This window comes from Agelaius phoeniceus, chromosome 9, assembly GCF_051311805.1.
Source record: "Agelaius phoeniceus isolate bAgePho1 chromosome 9, bAgePho1.hap1, whole genome shotgun sequence".
Lineage (NCBI taxonomy): Eukaryota > Metazoa > Chordata > Aves > Passeriformes > Icteridae > Agelaius > Agelaius phoeniceus.
The window spans coordinates 12083607-12100027 of NC_135273.1; the positions used below are offsets into that span (position 1 = coordinate 12083607).

General features: G+C 46.5%; 1 protein-coding gene across 4 annotated transcripts in view; it reads left to right on the forward strand.

Annotated features, from left to right (window-relative positions):
- The window catches only part of SH3PXD2A (SH3 and PX domains 2A), a 245734-nt gene that overhangs the window by 41093 nt on the left and 188220 nt on the right, over positions 1-16421 (forward strand). For all 4 annotated transcript variants that reach the window (XM_077182919.1, XM_054637312.2, XM_054637313.2 and 1 more), the window contains exon 2: positions 1286-1366. In XM_077182919.1, coding sequence (XP_077039034.1) covers positions 1286-1366 — 81 coding nt within the window. The remainder of the gene's footprint in view (positions 1-1285; positions 1367-16421) is intronic.

The following is a 16421-nucleotide window of genomic DNA, read 5'->3' on the forward strand; positions in this document are numbered from 1 at the left end:
TCTTGGGGGAGATGGAGAAGAGGGTGATGCTTATCCATCCCCCATTGGATGGATAAGCATCATTGGAGACAGAGAGCTTCACTTCTGCATCCATGGCCAAAGGGACATCTCCTGCTGCAGTGCTGTGGCTGAGGGAGGAGGAATGCTTTCCTGTTTCCTCTGCCAGATCGCTATCTCAGTCCATATGTGAAACCTGGGAATTGCTTTAAAGGCCCAGGAGCTCTCCTAGCTGTGATTTTCATTATATTGATGTCCATGGTCACCCTTGAAAGCTCCATCCTGTGTTTGTTGACGTCTTGTTGTGGATCTGTCATCAAGGCAGCAGGACCAGCATTGGCCTGAGGACAACTGTATGAGGGAGCAGAACCTGGCATATTTGTAACTTTTTAAAAAAATATCTTGGAGGTACTAGGGTCAAAAGGCAACGTTTTTGTGTTTTGTGTGTGTATTTATATGTGTATGTACAAGTTTTTGTGTGTATGTGTGCATCCAAATCATTTTTATCACAGCTTCTGGCAAAGTGGTGTTTCTGTAAGAGGATTGTTTTGGGGATGGACTAGGGTTGGGCAAGGGAAATCCTGGGCTTATTCCAGGTTTCTGTTGCTGTTTCCATCAATGCAAGGAAGCAGTGTCACTCTCACTGTCCAGCTTTACATCCCCTGATGTGACTCAGCAAGAGCTGTGTGCTGTGACAGGGTTTGGTTTGTGTCACACACCTATGGGTGTGTGGAAGCAATGATGTTGCAGGGCTGTAATTCCACAGCACCTGGGGAGCTGCCTTTCCTTTGGATTTCCTGTGGAACCAGAGCCACTCCTTGCTTGGGAAGGGTGGCAGCCACAGCTCCATACACAAAGACAACCTGGAGTGTGGGGCTGGAGATCAGCACCCCATGAGGAGCTGTTGCTTCAGGGGTGGAATAGCTCGCCCAGCCATGCCTGTAGCTGGCCCTGGGACCCTCCAAAAAGGACAGAAGGCAGGGTGTGCTACCACAGACCAGAAAATGTGAGCTATTGTGTCAATTAGAGCTTTTATTCCAGGCAGAGCAAAGTCAGTGGGAGCTGCTGATGGGGATGTGTGGGAGAGCACTGAGTACTCCCCCAAGACTTCTGTTGGAGGCTGCAACAAGCTTTAATTTAGGTTAGTCCTGCTCCCAGGGCTATATTCCTCACTGGGAGTGGGAACAGCCAGTGAGATCTGAAATTAACCACTGTTGGCTGTTCTGCCTTTGCATGTATCCTGTGCTTCCTGGCCCAGGCTGATTTGTGTTTTCTTTTCCCTGAACAGGTCTATATCATCAATGTAACATGGTCTGACCTGACTTCCCAGATCATCTACCGGAGATACAGCAAGTTCTTTGACCTGCAGGTAAGTTTGCCCTGTCTAACATAAAATATTATTTCTACTCATGCTTCTAGTCATGTTTCCAGCTGGGTTCATAGTGCCTTTAAATAAGGCTTTGTGCTTGTTTGGTCTGTTACATGTCATGATCTTGAAACTTTTCAGACTCTGCCCTTGTAGGGTATAAGATAAGTGGGTGGTATGCTCACAGTGAGTAACTTGCAGTGTAAAGACATTTAAAGCTGACATTTTCATGAATGGCTCCTATTAAAGAGGGGATCTAATTTTAAATACTTCAGATGCACTTAAAACAGAGAGAGCACTACATTTTGGGCCCCCAGAAACTACTTACCCAAGTAACTGAAAACAACAGAGCTTTTGCACACTCCCACAGCAGTTCAGTAACAGAGATTGCAATGGAAACTTTCCAGTCTCTTTTCCTAACCATCTACCCAGCCAGCCAGTGTCCTGGCTCCTGCTGTTTTGTGCAGCTCCTTTCCTCTATTCTGTGCCTGTATGTTTAGATTTCATCAAAAGCTTTCTTGCTGGATAGCTGCTGACCAGGGTTTGAAACCAGGAATCAGCTGCTTCATTTCTGGTAGTGCTCCCAGGCACCTGCATGGGTCGGGGGAGCTTTGGGGCTGGTGTTCTGTTGGGGAATAATCCAGATCTGCTGATATTTTTGTATCATTGTAGCTTTGTAGGCAGCAATACTAATTGCCTGGGGTAAAAATAAAAGCTGTGGTTTGAGATGCTCTTGAACTTTGAGGAAAAGGTTGATTTTTGGACTGGAGCTTGTGTTTGGAGCTGGGCTGAGGTTACAATACCAAGTGAGTCCTTATGGTCAGTATTGAGGAGGTAGCTGACTGCTGTGTCCTGAAAATAATGCTAAGCCTGTTTTGTATGATAAATTAGGGGAAGAAGGGTTCTTGTTTGGGGTATCTTAAAGAGCTCTAGTATAATCTTTGCTCCTCTTTGTTTTATTTCTGGTACTTAGAAACCTGAAGTCTCTAGTCTGTTTTGTAAGCTGTATCAGTAATTATGGCCTCCTGGCCTTTTGGGTGAAATGGTGACCATTTCTACAGCCAGTCCTAGTTTCTTTTTGCTGTGTGGCAGGAAGACAAGAGAGGGATGTTCTTAAGCTTCCTCTTGTGCCCATCTCCATTTCTAGCTGGGCTGAAGTGCCAGGCCTGCCAGTCCCAGTGCTGCAATTGTATGTCAGCATCTTTTCTGTGTCTGCTGTACCTGCTAAAGATGCTCACCTCCATAGTCACAAACATTTCTTGTCAGCATGCGAATTGTGGCCAAAACTGTTTCTTTCTTTTTCTCTCTTCTTTCTCTTTTCACTCCAGTTCTGTTTTCATGTATATGTTGTTCTGGGTCTCCCAGCTTTTCCTGGTAGGTTTGAAAAGTTCCCATCAAGTGTGGAGTTATCAATGGGGTTAGTGTGTTGGACAGGAAATGATGTCTCAATCAGGGAGTGAGTCCTGAAAGGTCCCATTGATAAGTGCAAGGGGGCCTAGCCAGTGGAAAACTCCTGCTTGCATGACGCTTCTCCCCCCACGAGAAAATACGACAAGAAAGTAACAAAATTCCCTTCTTTAACCCTTTTCCCTCCCAGGGATCTCTGTCAGGGCCAACACTGCATGAGCAGTGTCAGGCCCCTACAACAGCCTCTTTACTCTTGCAGTGTGAGGTGCAGAGTGACAGAAATTGAGGTTACTTGAGATTTCGAGTCCTGCCATGTCTCTGTACTATGTCACTGTGTTCAGCTGTGCCTCAGTTTCCCAGCTGTGAGATGGGGACAAGGCCCTGGGTGCTCAGGCTGCCATAATGTTCTTTTAGACTCCCAGAGGTGATAGGTGGTTTTTTATTTATCCCCTCCTAGTATTCTTTCTGGATTTTTGATTATGCCTGAGCATCTCTTAGGTGAGGTAAAGGAAACTGCTTTGGATCTTGAATAGAAATTTGTGTTTCCAGCTCTAAAGAAACCTGCCAAGAGAGTTGGAAAAGTAAATGAACGCTAAGGGGGACTTTGGGTAACCCTTGCATAGGGAAATCTATGGCTTGATGTGCAGAGATTCTTGCTCAAAGAGAAATTAGCTGCAGATCTTGGGATGACTTGTGCTTTCCAGATTTTTGCTGGAAGCTTGAACTTCTAACCCAGCACTGGTTGAACGTGGGGTTTGCAATCTGATACCATGCATGGTAAGGTGGTCTCAGCATAATCAATCTTCTTTGATAATATCCCTGCTTATCCCCATGTGGCACTTCTAGGAGAGAACCAAGCAAATTCTCAGGGAGTGATGCTCAGCCAACTCATGGGCACCACTCATGTCCAAAACAGCTGGAGCCCACAGGTCTCTGCCAAGTGCACTCACCCTGCTGTGTCACCAACAGAGCTGCACTTCAGGGCTTCTGAAGGCTGCACGTGTCTCCTTTGCTCTTGACTGGAAGTGGAGGAACAAGGGCTGACTTGTAATGACTTAATCATGGCTGCAGTGGCTGCCATTGACAGTGACACTGGATCCGACCCATGGGGAAACCCGGGGGGCTGCCCAGGAGCAAGGAGGGAGGAATACAGATAATTAATGTCACTACTCCATTTTCATGTTTCTTTAAAAAAGAGCCCACTCTTCCCCAAACAGCTGTCTCTGGGAAGTGGCTCGGTGGTTTTGAGAGCTGCAGCATTAGTAGAAACTGCATTTTTAAAAAGACTTTTTTGCAAATTCTGTTAGGCACTGCAGGCAGCAAGAGGCTGCTCTGTCCCAGGGATTCAAATCCAAGGAGAATTTGGCTGTGCTATTTCAGCAGTGCATATGCTTGAATTGGGAGTCAGGTTGTTTTTCAGTTTAGTAATAGGGCAGTAAGGATGGTCATACCACAGGATTTGTTTTCCCCACAAAGGTGTAAGAAGTACAGCAAACAGAACCCAAAACAGCAAACCAAGTGTCAGCCCTGTGCTGCTTCAGTGAGGGCTGGATATCTGTAAACACAGATTTTAAATTAAATTAGGGTACTGCTGCATCATTTAATTGTGCAACCAATCACATCTGCTCCTGAGCATGGGTCAAATGATGGCAGTAGAATACATGTGAGTGCCAATGTTTCAGTAAATAGGATTGAAAAGATTGAATTAACTCTGCATAGATGAAAGCACTACTATAAATTGCTTGTCAAATCCAATTATCTGTTGTCTTTTACCCTGGGGAGATGTTTGCACCTGAGCACCATGTGGGGTCAAAGCTACCTCCTAATGTAATATTTTGAATGTAGTTTTCTTGCCCTTGCCTGTAGTGCAGAATGGAGGAGCAAGAGGAAAGTGCTGTGAACATCACCTGTCAGTAGTGCTGACCCTTGTGACAGGCTGGTGTCTCACTGGGACACGTTCCCTGGATGCTGTTTGAGGTCTTCCATCATAATTGATGGATTTGCTGGTGGTGGTTGCAGGATTCTGTCCTGAGGGGATTGTTCAGTAATGCTGCTGTTGTCCCCAAAGGAGCTGAGAAAGGACACACTTTTACTGGGATAGCAGGGATAACTCCTGGCATTTCCACTGTGCAGTAAAAGATATCTGCAGATGTAAGGCCTGTGTTTTTCTTGCTGGAAAGTGCTTTTGGAGGCTGTTACCAGAATGGGGATTTGCAGTTGAGTGCATGCATAAATAATTGCCCAAAGCATCAGGTGGAGAAGTGTAGAGATGCAGACACCTCTCACCCTCCCAGTGGCCAAGCTGGGCTGGAAAACAACGACCAAATTTGCAGCTGGCAAGCATGAAGGATGTCTTTCCCCTCTCTCCATATCACCCTTGCAGTTGCCCAGTGCCACCTTGGGCTATTATGATCCCAGCTGGGTGCTGGCCCCACTGCTGAGAACCCCCCTCCCCAGCAAAGTGAGCAGGGAAAATGGGACCAAGGATCTGTGCCTGGTCTCTCAGCTTCAATCACCAGTGGTCATCTGCTGCATTTTATCCCGTGACTCCAGGTGTTCTCCTCTTATTCCATGCCTGTGCTGCTCAGTGCCTGCAGTCAGAGCGTGAACAGGACCAGCACCGCAGCAGAGGGACCAGAGGATGGCTGGGTCTCTGTGTGCAGAGCTGGGGAGGATCCTTGCTCACAGCAGGGGTAGTGCAGCTTTCTCCAAGGTGAAACACAGCAGCTGGATTTAGCAGCATGCCACCATCCCACGTGGTGCGTTTGGCTGTGCAGGAGCTGAGCAGTATCGCCGGAGCCACGGCAGGAATGTTGGGCAGGCAGATCTCAGCCTCCCCACACAATGACACACACAGGCAGTTTGACTGCAAGGAGGTGTCTGAAATGTCACAATATTGAAAAGGCAAATAAACAAGGCTGTGTTCAAGCACTTGCTCTGTGTATCAGCAGAATTTTATCTGCCCAACGTGGTTTGCTGATCTAAGCAGGTTTTCTTCAAAGTGGCACAGAAAGAGGAACTCACTAGCAGCCAATTAGAACATTAAAAAAGTAAAGACTATCAAGAATTTTATGAGGAAGAGGAAAGACCTGTAAGTTGTTTTCATCCAGATGATAAAGCATCAAGAGCTTCATTTGTTAATTCTTGGGTCATCCTGATTGTTTATAGTGCTATAATGGAATAACAGAGCACTGAAGATGACATTAAACAACAATGGTAATATAAAAACTGGTAATTGCAGTTTGTACCTCTGCTTTTCTTACGCAGACTGGAGTTCATGTAAACGCTGCTGCTATTGATCGTTCTCCTGTTACACTATTCTGTAACAACATCCCTTTCTCCATTACCCCAGGCTGTATCAAATAGGGTAATGTACACTCCCATTTTCAGTTTGGTTGCAACTGTGCCATGTGCCTGGATTTCACTGGGTCACTATGATTTGAAACAGGACCTGGTGGTTTTGGCATGCAGGCTTTCTGGGGCAGAGCAAAGAGAGAATTCTGTGATTCTGATGGAATTGTGTATATTCACTCCAGTAGTTAGTCTGGGTTAATTGCTCAAGTGGAGACCTACAGCCCTAATTTTGGTGGTCCAGTACAGTCTAACTCAGTAATGATTGTTTTTGTAGGGCCTCTGATATTTCATGTTGTTCGTGCTTTTAGCTCTGCAGGAGTGGTAAATGGACAAGTTCAAGCATGCACTAATTTTAGCAGTGGTGAGGAGTGTAGGTGAGAATGCAATGGGGCAAGTGTTCTCCTGTGTTTGCAAATGCTGACTCCTAACCCCAACCCACCAGGCCTCTAGCAGGGTGAGCACTCTCCCACTGGTCTTCCCAGCCATCCAGAGCAGCAGGGTCACTCTGCAGTGGGTGATGCTCTCTTCTGCAGGTGCCACCCTGTGCAGAGCTCCTGCTGGCACTGTGGGAAGGGCAGGGAGGGAAGGAGGGCTGCTGCTGTGGCTCCATGCGAGATGCAGCTTGCCCCTCTCGCAGCGTGGGAGGTTTGTGCTGAAAGGATTCCCAGCCTCTGATGAGCTCAGGGAGTGTTTGTTGGGCTGTGTGTGCATCTGAGGGTGCCCAAGGAAACGGGCAGGAAAGCTGGGGGAGAAGGTGGGGTTGAATGGGACAGGGGTGGAACAGCATGGCAGACACTGCTGCATCAGGCTGTGGTGCAAGTACACAGTGAAATTGGGGTTTGTCCTGCTGGGCTCTGCATGTGCCTCCCTCTGCTCTGGGCTGTGCTGGCCTTGGCCAGCATTGTCTGGATTGCAAGGATCCCATTTCTCCTGTTCCCATTCCCTTGGTGTTCAGCATCCTGTCCCTGCTGTAGATGCTGAGACCTGCTATGAAATCCTTCTCCACACCAGGGGCCTGGCTCCATATCTGACCCATCCAGTTCAGACCCATTGGTTGGCTTCAGGGACATGCCTGATAATCTTGGAAATGTGGGGATGGAGTTTACTGCAACAGCTGTAGGGTTTCATTTATAAACAGCTTCCTTAAGAGCATTATTGAAACTGAAACAAGACTGGGAAAATTCAGAGGAAATCTGAGCATGAGTCTGTCAACACGTCTGTTCCCAAAGGTCAGTGCTGGCTCCTTGGGGAGAAATGGCACATCCTTTCTTCTGAGTAAACACAGACCAGTTGTTTGCTGCTCTTATCCCAGACAGTGCATGGAGGAACTTGCAGTGCAAGGTTTTCAGGGGATGCAGAAAACCAGATTTCCAGGAGGAGCCCTGCACCATCTCTGAGGACTGACTGTGCCTCCTTTGCTTTGGCAGCTCTGCTGGAGCTCCTGGTGCAGCCACGCTTGCAAGACTTGGCTTCAGTAGGAGAGACCCCTCAATGCCTGCTCTCAGAAAAATAGCCCAGCAGCAAGCTTGTAACAGGCCTTCCCAGGGGACCTGAGATGCTCCTGGGAAAAAATTAATAGCTGACATAGTTATTGAGCTAAGAATGGTTGTTTCCACTGATTTAAAAGCTATCTAAATACCATTTGTCCTTCTAACCCTCAGTGCTTTGGGATACCAACTGGCTTGGGGAAATATCTTTGTGTTCAATGAATAAATAGAATTGTTTATAATTCTAATTTCCATCATTATTTAAATGTTTGCTTGGCAAAACAATCTGTTCAGCTTCCAGTATTTGTTTTTAAAGAAACTTTACACGTCAGACGAAGATGAGGGCTATGATGAGGTAATGGCAAAGTGTCTGCCAGTCTACAACAGAGGTGCACTGAGTGACCATGGCAAAGAACCCACAGCTGAGAAGATGACCCAGCCTCTGAGAACCCTCCCTTTTGTACTTTTTCACTTGGGTTCTGTTGGAGCATAAAGCTGACACTTGAATATTGCCCCTAATCTGCAGCGTGGGAATCTCCTGCAGGGTGGCTCCAGGGAAATATTTGCTGCTCAGCACCAATCCACCTCCCTGGCCAGGACATGGGTGACCTTAGAAAGTGAGATGGTGGCTTAGCCAACTCCTCAGGATGTGACAGCAGCAAGGCAAGAACAGAGGTGATACCCATGCCACTGTCTCTGTGGGCTGGGCTCTATATATAGCTAGGCAAATGAGTTTTGTCTGTTTGGTTTTTTTTAGGAAATACTGGGAGCATCGCAAAGAAGTTGTTGACTTCTTAGCTGTATTCTTTTAACTGTATCTGGTCTGCCTCTAGCAGGTACTGAAAGCATGAAATTGTTCAAAAGTATTATTTTCTGGAATTATTCCCTTGCTTTCTAGTTTTGGTTTGTGTAAGGTGCTCCTTACCATCCCCCACTTATTGCTGGCTTGGAGACAGTGAGGATGTTGGAAGACCTGTGCTGTGGGAAGGGCTCTCCTGGATATATCCACAGAGAGTAAAAGCAACAAGTTCTTCCTAATGAACTGAATTGACTTACATCAGTTGTGGAGGACTTGGACTTATTTCATAACTGTTGGTTGCTTTACATGTTAAAAATCCAATGTATCAGGAGCGCGAGTCCCTGCAAGGTTGTGGTGCTAATGGAAAACTAAAAACATGCCTGAAATTGCCAAAAATTCTGAGTCGTGGTGGAAGGCTTTGATATGGGGCCCAGACATGCTGGTTTTGTGCTTGGACAGTATCACATACAAGGCATTATGCAGAATCATGATAAAAACTGGGTTAAAAGCCTTTCTTCATCAGAGTGCATAAAGGCTCAGTGTATACCTCCTGTGTTATTCCTCCTCCATCTCCATTATTTTGCTGTTGGAAGCTCTCCTCAAAGATCTCCACAGTAGGACTTTAAGCTCAGCCTTGGGAGCAGCCCTCTTGTTTGTTACCCTTGTTCCAGGTTTTGTTTGCTGAAACAATAAAACACAGGAGAGTGGTTTGGCTGTGGGACCAGCCCCAGACAAAGCTACAGCTCTGGGGCTGCTGGCCTCACACAGGCAGCAAATTCTCCAAGTGCCACTTTATTAGCATATTTCCTCTTACCAGAGATCAAGATCAACCTTTTTTTTTTTTCCTGGAACATCTGTGTGAAAATTAAATTTCTTGGCAGAATTTTTCCATGGCCTTTTTTTCCCTGAAGTACCCAAGCCCCAAAAGCTCGGGCATGACAATCCCACCCCCTGCACTATGTTGTCGCTCTCCCCTAATCGTACTCAGCTTTCAATTATTTATACTGCCGGAAAATTGCATGGAGTTCACACCCCCAGCCCTGAAACACAATTCTGCTTTTGTGCAGGGAATACAATCCTTCACTTTCATTAAGTGTGGGGAGACCAAGATGAGAAGTGCCTGTTGTGTTCGCATCCCTTGGCTCGCGATGAGAGGAGCTGGTTGTTTTCGCAAACGTCCTAAATAGCCCTGGAAGGGTTACGGGGAGTTTATTTACATTATTGCATTTAAGTGCAAATAGAAAACTGCCCAGCCATTATGGAAAGTTTATGCAGGGCTCTGTCAGGGCTCTTTTCCATGTCACCTCACCCCTCCCGGCTTTCTGCTCTGACAGGCTCAGATGTGGGAAGGCCCCGTCAGGAAGGAGCAGTAGCTCTTGGTCCTGTCACACCATGCTTTGCTTACAGGACATGGAAAAGCATCAGCTGGCATCTCTTCCACTGTGGACTGTGTACACTCCTGCCTGCCATAGGGAAGGCTCCTGATTAGGCTCACTCTAGCCCGATTTATGAGCCCTGGGTGCTATTTGCTTCTTCCCCATAGCATGTGAATGACTGATCTTTTCACCATCAATGTATGGAGCATGAAGTCGGGAGTTTGTTTGCCCCCTGTTCCCTTCCTGCCTCAAATCACAGCATGGTTCTCCTTTTCTGCAACCAGAGCAGTTTCACATCTCATGCAAATGCAAGCATTCCCACTGCAGAACTGCCTTTTGCAATTTCCACTTCCCTCCCTTCAGGGGAAGCATTGAAGTGGGGCAGTCAGGCAGTAAAACCCACAGAGCTGAGAACACACATGGTGAAGTCACGCAAAAAGCAGGACTAGTGATGCTCTAGATGGGGAAGCACAGCTTTGTGCACACTCCTTCCTGGGTGCCCTGTTTGAATAGCATTTAGCCAAGCTGAGGGCTTTTTTTCTCCACCTTTTCCTTTTCCGTTTTAAAAGGAGAGTTCTGGTCTGTTGGTCCTGGGCAGGAAAGGAAGAACTTGAACTCTTACAGCACATCAGATCCTTTGGCACTGACCTGGCTGGCAGCCTGCTGAGTCCACACCTCCCACTGAGCATTGACCCAAGCAGCCATAACTAAAGTTTTTTTAAGCTATCCCATCTGAGACCCTCTGAGGGTGCAAAGACAGCAGAGCAAGGAGTTGCAGTCCAGCGAGGAGGTTTGCACTTCAACAGGTTGCTGACAAGTTTTTGATGGCAGAGCTGTGAACAAGCTCACAAAGGACTAAGCAGAGACTCAGAAAAGCATCGCAGTATGTTTAAGATAATTTCTGTAATTCTGTAGTACAAGCAGAGCTCTCTATTAAAGCCATTCTTGAGGCATCAGTGTTGATGCAGGGGTGCCTCTGATTCACTAGGACAGTCAAGGGCAGATCCTAATCAATTTTAGTGGTGCTTTTGCACACAGAGGTAACATCTGAGCCATGTGTCTGGCTCTTGATGCATTTGTTTTTTAAAGGGTGTGTTAAGAAAACCAGTGAGACTTGCTGAGCTGCTCCCTTCAGCCAGGTGTTTTGAGAGAGGTGAAGGACAAACCACGAAAACACTGTGAAAGAGAGGGGAAAATGCCAAATGGGAAGAAATTAAAAAGCAAACCAGGAAAGGACTAAGTAAAATGATAGTAGGGAAAAAAATTATTTCAAAGGGCTGGGTTGATTTTAATGATCAAAGTTTTATCTTAGAAGGGAAAACACCTTATCCACCTGGACCAAAAAATTATTTCACAGACTTTTCCTTTTATCTGGCTAAACTCTGCCTTTTGACAGCCCAGTGAGTTGGAATGTTGTGGCCTCTCTGTCATCTGGGAATGTTTGACATCCAAGTCCAGGCTTTTCCTGGTCACTACAGTGATGTGCTGCTGCTTGAACAGAACTGGCATGTGTCTTCCTGGTGAAGAAAGTACGTTGTGAGATAGCACAGGCTGAACACCTGTGTCCTTGTGACAAGTCCAGGTTGTTTGGTAGTTTTCTGGTGTGTTGGTAACTGGTGGTGCAGCTTTGCAAAAACCTCTGTTGCCTTGTGCAATGCTCACTGTGTTACAGTGCTGAGGGTTAGAGGGTGCTGGTTCTTGCATGTAAGGGTAGGATTCAGCATTTGGTGCTTCAGGAGGTGGTAGAGATTCATTTGCCATTGGATTCTGGGAATAAGGTGGACGGAACAAGTGATGTGCTTCATGAAGGTGGTCCCTGGCTATCCTTATGTAAAGAGAAAAGTTTGCAAAAGGTGCTTCCAAGGTAGACAGGAGTCCTACAAAGTTTCAGGTTGGTTCTGGGTGCGGGAGAGCCCAGGATTATCCAGCTGAGCAGGGGTGTGCTGTGAGCTGCAGGGGCACTAGGGCTCTCAGTTCCTGCCTGTTGTTGTTAGGAAACCTCATGCTGAGTCCTGTTCCACTCTTAGGTCAAAATATATTTCATAGCCTTAATGTGGAAATGATTTTTGTGTAATTAGGAGCTTGGAGTCTGTGGTGTGGAAGGAGGGGGGAACTTCTGGTGTAGCAGGAAGGTTATCTGGAAATACCCACCCATAGAATGGGGGCTATAATCAGCCCTTCTGGAGGAAGTTTATTCATTAATATTTGTGAAGTGCTTTGAAGTCTATGGTTTGGAGTGTTTTTAACAGAGCCAAATGTTAGCTGTATTACAGTAGCTAAGCCAGACCGTAATGACCACGTTCCCTCTCCTCTCCCTGAGCCCCCAGCCATTTCTGACAGGGCTTGGTGAAGAAGTGAAACATCAGCAGAGTGACCAAACAGAAGTTAAGTGCTCAGCAGAAATATAAATAGTGTTTCTCGTTCTTGGGATTATGTCCTGGATCTATGGAGTCTTGTGGTCGGAAATGGAATTTGTAGAAGGGATGAGGAATTTATTTCTAAGCTTGTATCATGTTATCCCAGTTCGTAACTGGTTTAGGGTTCCTCCGAGTTAGGATGCACTGGTGGCCTTTGGGTGATTACAGTTATCCTGTCCTGTCTCCATGGGAAGTCAGCTGGGTGAGACTGGCATGCTGGGATGGGAGGGAGATATGGCTGTTGATGGAGTGCATGGTGAGCAGGGCAAAGACTTCACTGGGGCAAAACAAGGAGGCCCCAGAGTGGGATGCAGGAGGAGCTGGTTTGATGGGCTACTCAGCTCTGGCTGCCCCTAAATGCCCTTTGCTCCATGCCTGTCCATTTCTTAACAGCACTGTGTCTGCCCTGTCAATAACAGAATAGCATTTGCCTTTCATTTTGCTTGATTTCTGGTCTCAGGAGGTGAAGCTTGGTGATGGCATTGGTGGCAGCAAGGATTATTCTTTTTCATGTGAAGGAACTGGGGGGGATTCAGTCCATGCTGTGTCCCCAGAGTACCTTGTGGATGAGATTGCAGCACAGAGGCAGCGGGTAAATGGATGTGCCAGAAGTCATGGGGTAAGGACACATCCCAAAGTGTGAGTTACTCTTACAAAATTGCTCTCTGGGCTCGCAGGCATTTGCTCTGGGTGGCAACTAGGAATATCTCATTAGCATGACCTGGTGTGTCATGTGTTCAGACACAACCCATAGCTCTCCTGGCCAGCTCTGGCACTCTGGCTTGTGATGCATCCATTCCCTAGCCTCACCCAGGGCTAGGCTGGGATGGTTTCCTGCCTCAGGGACTGCGTTGCTAATCTTTGCTTGAAGATTTGAGGTGCCCAGACACGCCTCGGTATGTGGGAGGCTGCTCTGCATTGTTATGGCTCTCAGCTGAGTGAGAAAGGAGAAGTCTCCAGCCCAGAGGCAGAGCACACTCTGTTGTGTGCTAGCAGGGATGCTGGGGAGGTGGCTTGGCTAAACAGAGGTGCCAGCACCTCGCTCAGAGCCCTGATGTTTCTAGAGATCCATCGTCCTTCGAAAGCACCCTCTGATCGTGGAGCTTGCAGCCAAAGGCTGACCCAGCCCTCGCCTCTTATCTCATCTTCCTTCCAAGAGTCCAGTCCCTGGAAAGATGCAGCTCTCCAAGAAGACATTCCAGGGGGGTTTAATCACTGCACTCGCTCCAGCCCTGCTGCACTTGTGGTCTAAGCACCTGCTGTTTCATTTAATGAGCAGCAAATGGGAGGCGTGGGTTGGAGGAAGAGAGAGCAGCACCCTGGTGAAGTATTTGCTGCCATGTAATGTATTTTATTTTGGGTCCGGAATGGAGGCCATGAGGAACATTTTCCAGAGGGCTCCATAAACCACCTCTGTTCACAGGGTGATTATTTGAGGAGGGAGGGGAGTGTGGATTTAAATTGGTGCTGCTAATTTCTGCAAACAGCCACATTATTTTTAATTCATACTCCAGACTCCCTCCACCCATGGCTTGATGTTGGGAGCTGTGAATTTTCCATGTCATTACAAAGTCCCTCTATAAAAGAGAGCCCTTTAAATATATTTCAAAAAATTGATTTCAAATACACCAGGCTCTCAGATAAGTCAATATTCAGAATGGAAAACTAACTCTTTCCTTCCCTCATAGTGCTTCAGTAGCACATACGAGCTCTGAGAAGAGCTACATCTCTCTGGTGTTAAGGGGCTAGAAAAGGCAAGAGAAGCTGCAAGATAAATTGAAAGATATAACGCCTTTGTTCACTGTGATCATTTGAGTTTGGGAGCTCTCTGTTGGAATCAGGGTGTTATTTTGCCAGCAGTATTTTACCAATGTAAGGAAGGGAGATGGGGATGACTGGGAACGCAGACATCTCCCATGGATTTGAGAGGGTAAGTTAACATGTGGCTGTCAGGTATCCAGATGCAATGGTGTCTGTGGTCATGTCAAGAACACTGACTGATCATTTTGTTCTCATGCGGAGTTTTAAATTCAGTCCTTGGTATTGGGTTCTGCTCCAAAGACAGTAAAAGTTCACAAAAAATTCTCGTCTTCAGTGATTGTCATAATCTTGAAATAGAGAAACTCTTGCTGTATGTCCATGCTATGGGCCTTCATTATTAGAAGAGAATATTCCAGTTGGAAGGGAATAAAATTACCATGTAGTTCAGCTGCCTGGGCACTTCTGGGCTGACCAAAAATTAAAGCAAGGTAAGGGCATTGTCTAAATGGCTCTTAACTCCTGGGAGGCTTAGGGCATCAACCACTCCTCTAGGCAGCCAGTTACAGTATTTGACCCCCCTCTCAGTAAAGAATAAGCTGGTTTGTAGGTACTCCTTAACTGTGTAATCATTGTATGGTCACTGCTATCAGTGGGGAACCATAATGGCTCCTGGAGACTTGCCAGCTGGGGAGGCAGGTGTAAGAGAGGTGTTCCTGGGAAGGGAATTCAGTTGTGCCTTAATTCAGTGGCATCATGAAAAAAACCTCACCTTTACACATGCAGTGGCCTCTGCATCCTTTAAATAATTGATATTGCAGAAATTGGCTCTTTCCCTTGCTTTTTGGAGTAGTTATATATTGATTTTTTTTAATCTGCTGGTAGGCACACAGGACACCTGCACATGTCCCAGAACTGTCAGACTCCTGCAAGTCAGCATTATACTCAGAATCAACCCCATAATTCCCCAGCAGCACATCTTCCTCATCTGAGTTTTTCCTTCTTTCTCTGTGTTCTATCTGATGATAGAAATAGGTTCTTTCTGCATGGATCAAATATGGAATCAAATACCTCGAGGGACTCATTCAGAGTCAGGATATGAAGTCTGGAGTTCTTTTTCTACCTCTGACATTTGAGAGATGCTTTTAAGTAGATGAGATTCTGTTACAGTGTCAGCCCATCTGTTAGCAGCATTGGTGTTTGAATCCTATTCCTTTGCTCAGTTTTAACAGAAAGGCAAGTGAAGCTGTCTGGCAGTTTACCTTGTTGCATGTCTCAGTATGGTTAGGAAGGGAAATCTGGTTTTGCTTTCAAGTCTCTATTGTACTTGCAGTGCTTAATGCTGTTCAGTGCCACATTCAGGCAAGGGGATCACCTGCCCAAGCTGCTCTTGCAGTTTCTCTTGTAAAGGAGAGCAGCCCCTTTGCCTCCCCTTTCCCCTGCTGGCGCTTGCCTTCGAAACATGAGCATCTTCCTCTGGCTTCAAATCCTTCTCCAGGCTGATACTCATCTGCAGGGTTCAAAGCAGGGGTGGGATTTCAAAGCCTCCTTGACCGTTTTGAATCTGCAGTGTGATGCTCAGGCCGTGCTGAAAGCCTGAGTTTTGAGGCACATTTAATCACATCTCTGCACCTGTTAGGGTGGGAAAAATTTCTTCTGAATTTTGTTTCTGTTGTTCCTCAGCCACTCTCAGGTTTTCCTTCGTTCTTGGCCAGCACAATGTTCTCTGGCATCTGACCTCATGCAGAGACATGCACCAGTCCCAGATGAAGGGCTAGAGGCAATTGTCTGCACCTGGCTCAGCAAAATAGTTATTTGTGTGTGTCTGGTAGTGTAATTTATTTGGTCAGTTACTTGAGCCAAAGGAAGCCCTAATTAAGCAAGATAACTTTGCATCTGGGTTGCTGGCAAAGAGCATTCTCTGTGCTGGCCATGGGAGTGTAGCTGATGCCCTCCCACACCTTTTCTGCCCATGTTTGATGACAAAGGGAGGTTGGCAGTAGCTGTGCTTTGATGAAGCTTGTGTCTTGCTTTCTGATGGAAAATGGGCCATTCTGTGCTCTGGTATTTCTCTTACTCTCACCAGGGTGCATATGTGGAACTCAACTTTTGAAGTTGCTTGTGCCTGGTAGAAAGCAGTTGGTGTGTCATTCCCCTTCCCACCTCCTCCTCACTTCACTTCTTTCTTGCTAACTTTTTCTTTTATTTGTTTAATTGAATTTCTAGTGCTGGGTTGTGCAGATGGCAGTTCTCTAGGCCTGATTCCTTACAGCTATAACGCTGAGGTGGTAAAGATGGATAACCCTATGGAAGACACAAGGATCATGTGGGCTTTCAAAACCAGCAGCCAGGTTCATAGGGCAGTGCCATCTGCCATCAGACAGCTTGACTGCTGCTCATAGGGGAATTACAGGCCTGAACACGGCTTGAATCTCTTTGATGCAAGTTAGTGTCTTCCTG